Source organism: Amblyomma maculatum, chromosome 2 (assembly GCF_055883805.1).
Source record: "Amblyomma maculatum isolate TAMU_Amacu chromosome 2, ASM5588380v1, whole genome shotgun sequence".
Classification (NCBI taxonomy): domain Eukaryota; kingdom Metazoa; phylum Arthropoda; class Arachnida; order Ixodida; family Ixodidae; genus Amblyomma; species Amblyomma maculatum.
The window spans coordinates 49477021-49481501 of NC_139345.1; the positions used below are offsets into that span (position 1 = coordinate 49477021).

The 4481-nt window shown below is 48.2% G+C and overlaps 1 protein-coding gene across 1 annotated transcript in view; it reads left to right on the plus strand.

Moving 5' to 3' along the window:
• AQP (aquaporin) overlaps positions 1 to 3673 on the plus strand; it is a 35453-nt gene extending 31780 nt beyond the window's left edge. The window contains exon 6 of the mRNA XM_084594088.1: positions 3165 to 3673. Within this exon, the coding sequence (XP_084450214.1) occupies positions 3165 to 3346 (182 nt within the window). The 3' untranslated portion in view covers positions 3347 to 3673. The remainder of the gene's footprint in view (positions 1 to 3164) is intronic.
• Positions 3674 to 4481: the final 808 nt, after the last annotated feature.

The window sequence follows — 4481 nt, forward strand, 5'->3', positions numbered from 1 at the left end:
TTGAACAGCCTCGCCTGCCGCCACCATTCACTCCTGAGAATTCTGCAAATTCTTCTGTTGTGCCCCGTAGAAGGTCGTAACCAGCCACAAAGTGCTTGCACATCCGGAGGGCAGGTATCGTATCGGCAATGCCACGACGCAGTGCGGGCTCGGCAGATACACACGGCGATGATGGGTGACAGTATAGCTGGGTTAGACAAATCGATGTTTCGACACAAAATAGAAGCCCATGTACAAGAAATGAACTGTAGAAGAACGGCTGATTGGGCGAGTTGGTGAACCATGATGGACAGTAATGTATATTGCGCAAAAAGACGAGACAAAGAGGAGAAGTGGACAACGACGGCGCAGAACCAGGCACTTAGTCCGAAGTACGTCCTTGAACAGCCTCGCCTGCCGCCACCATTCACTCCTGAGAATTCTGCAAATTCTTCTGTTGTGCCCCGTAGAAGGTCGTAACCAGCCACAAAGTGCTTGCACATCCGGAGGGCAGGTATCGTATCGGCAATGCCACGACGCAGTGCGGGCTCGGCAGATACACACGGCGATGATGGGTGACAGTATAGCTGGGTTAGACAAATCGATGTTTCGACACAAAATAGAAGCCCATGTACAAGAAATGAACTGTAGAAGAACGGCTGATTGGGCGAGTTGGTGAACCATGATGGACAGTAATGTATATTGCGCAAAAAGACGAGACAAAGAGGAGAAGTGGACAACGACGGCGCAGAACCAGGCACTTAGTCCGAAGTACGTCCTTGAACAGCCTCGCCTGCCGCCACCATTCACTCCTGAGAATTCTGCAAATTCTTCTGTTGTGCCCCGTAGAAGGTCGTAACCAGCCACAAAGTGCTTGCACATCCGGAGGGCAGGTATCGTATCGGCAATGCCACGACGCAGTGCGGGCTCGGCAGATACACACGGCGATGATGGGTGACAGTATAGCTGGGTTAGACAAATCGATGTTTCGACACAAAATAGAAGCCCATGAACAAGAAATGAACTGTAGAAGAACGGCTGATTGGGCGAGTTGGTGAACCATGATGGACAGTAATGTATATTGCGCAAAAAGACGAGACAAAGAGGAGAAGTGGACAACGACGGCGCAGAACCAGGCACTTAGTCCGAAGTACGTCCTTGAACAGCCTCGCCTGCCGCCACCATTCACTCCTGAGAATTCTGCAAATTCTTCTGTTGTGCCCCGTAGAAGGTCGTAACCAGCCACAAAGTGCTTGCACATCCGGAGGGCAGGTATCGTATCGGCAATGCCACGACGCAGTGCGGGCTCAGCAGATACACACGGCGATGATGGGTGACAGTATAGCTGGGTTAGACAAATCGATGTTTCCACACAAAATAGAAGCCCATGTACAAGAAATGAACTGTAGAAGAACGGCTGATTGGGCGAGTTGGTGAACCATGATGGACAGTAATGTATATTGCGCAAAAAGACGAGACAAAGAGGAGAAGTGGACAACGACGGCGCAGAACCAGGCACTTAGTCCGAAGTACGTCCTTGAACAGCCTCGCCTGCCGCCACCATTCACTCCTGAGAATTCTGCAAATTCTTCTGTTGTGCCCCGTAGAAGGTCGTAACCAGCCACAAAGTGCTTGCACATCCGGAGGGCAGGTATCGTATCGGCAATGCCACGATGCAGTGCGGGCTCGGCAGATACACACGGCGATGATGGGTGACAGTATAGCTGGGTTAGACAAATCGATGCTTCGACACAAAATAGAAGCCCATGTACAAGAAATGAACTGTAGAAGAACGGCTGATTGGGCGAGTTGGTGAACCATGATGGACAGTAATGTATATTGTGCAAAAAGACGAGACAAAGAGGAGAAGTGGACAACGACGGCGCAGAACCAGGCACTTAGTCCGAAGTACGTCCTTGAACAGCCTCGCCTGCCGCCACCATTCACTCCTGAGAATTCTGCAAATTCTTCTGTTGTGCCCCGTAGAAGGTCGTAACCAGCCACAAAGTGCTTGCACATCCGGAGGGCAGGTATCGTATCGGCAATGCCACGACGCAGTGCGGGCTCGGCAGATACACACGGCGATGATGGGTGACAGTATAGCTGGGTTAGACAAATCGATGTTTCGACACAAAATAGAAGCCCATGTACAAGAAATGAACTGTAGAAGAACGGCTGATTGGGCGAGTTGGTGAACCATGATGGACAGTAATGTATATTGCGCAAAAAGACGAGACAAAGAGGAGAAGTGGACAACGACGGCGCAGAACCAGGCACTTAGTCCGAAGTACGTCCTTGAACAGCCTCGCCTGCCGCCACCATTCACTCCTGAGAATTCTGCAAATTCTTCTGTTGTGCCCCGTAGAAGGTCGTAACCAGCCACAAAGTGCTTGCACATCCGGAGGGCAGGTATCGTATCGGCAATGCCACGACGCAGTGCGGGCTCGGCAGATACACACGGCGATATACATTACTGTCGAGAGCTGTTGTGATCTGTTGGCAACGGCTAAAAGGCAGCGGAGGCTACCTATGCAGAGCAAGCACCACGGTTCCAGCTTGGCTGCGGTTCAGTGACACCATGGTTGTCAGGTGACTAGGAAGATGCGAGTGCGCGGTTGCCTCGGCTCAGGCGGTGTCTCAGTGATGTCCCAGCTACCACATGGCTTCTCCTCAGTTCAAGGTCAAACATGTGCACATGACGAAGACGCTACAGAGGGGAGTAGTAATATAAGCTTCATTCATTCAATCATTTACTACTTCAGGCGTGACCAGAGCGCAATGACACCTTGTGGCAGATTATACAACGTCCACGATCATTGTGGACATTATAGACATTTTGCTCGTTGCCTTTAAACTGAACACAGCTAAGAAGGGCACACCTAAATCGTCTGCAGCGATACGGACGACTGCCGAGTTCATGTATCGCTATCGTCATTGTAAAGCAAAAGTTCACCAGACAAGTTTGCTTTCAGAGCATCAAAGTATAAGAATACTATCTGATAAAAATTTCTCTTTGAGTGGTTGAAGACACTAGCACTGCCATTTGTCAGCGCATTGAACAGATCTAGAGCCAAAAAAGTGACCGACAGATCATGTAGTCCAAGCAAATGCAGCTGTGCGACAGAGTGGCTGTACAGCTGTGTCAGTTTAACCACCTCTCAGTACTGATTACTTGTTTCTCGCAGCTCTCACGACCACGGGCGGCTATTTCAATCCCATCATGGCATCGGCACTCATGCTGGGCTGCGCTGGGAGCACGACTACCGAGCATTTCGTCGTTTACTGGGCAGGAGCACTCATGGGAGGCTTCATCGGGCGCTGGCTGGACGTCCGGCTGGAGTATGCCATCAAAGAAAAATACGCCTAGACCCATCTATGCTTTTAGCTCACATGACATACTTTTTGCTGCAGCCAGAATGTCAGTCATACCGCCTAGCATACATTACATTCAGGGTTGTCATAAACATTCTAACCACGCTCAATCGCGAACATGGAAGAACACTCAGGTATAACAGCTTATTTATGTCCACTATATGTTATAATCTGGCTAAAATGCACAACCTTTCTGTGGCCTTAACAGTGTCGTACAAAGTCAACCGCCAGATACCCAACATACATCCAGATGATAAAGGGTCAGGATGTCTCTGTCCTGAATGTAAACCAGACGTGTCAAGAGGCCATTAAAAGCAAATTGTTTGACCCTCCAGTACATGTTTAGCCATTTGGAGCTTGATGTCAACAAGAAGTCCCTTGGATATATCAGTATTACATGTTTTGGTCAAGGCAAGCTAACACAACTTGGCACTATTGGCCTGCTACAGAAGCATACATACTGACAAACCAGAGACATACTTTGACTGCTAGTTGCTACACATCAGCTTCTATCAGAGCCACTTGTTCAGAGACCAGTCAACAGAACACACAGAAGTTGGGTCAAAAGTATAAAGAGGTTGCGGACATGCAATAGATATGTATATATTTGCCATCTAGTTTCACTGCTACCTATCCAGAACTCACAGTGCACACACCTCTGTGGTTACTTTAAAGCATCATGTATACAACCCCAACTTAGTCCCCCTTCCAGATTGATAAATTAAAACATTAATCTGAATATCCATTTTACATCCAGAAATGAATATTCAGTATCTATGGACACTGTATGTAGTCTTTGTCAAAAGTATACGCCCAAAGATTTTTGTTCTAAGCTCAGTAACGAAGCTCGTAAATCAACTCTAGCGTTCTAAACCTCGTAGATGACAAATCTCGCCCTCATTCTCCTCTAGCTTACATTCATATTCCAGTATTGCTGCCAGCAGCCGCGTTACAGAGCTTAGAAGCAAACCTCTTGGGCCGTATTAATTTTGACAAAGACTGCACATCCAACATGGATGACCATAATGGCAGGTATTTGAATTTAGGGTGTTAGTCTTCTGATACCTGTGAATACTGGCATTTGCCCCACATCAAGGACCATGACAAAGCTGATCAGTTCTCATGAACTG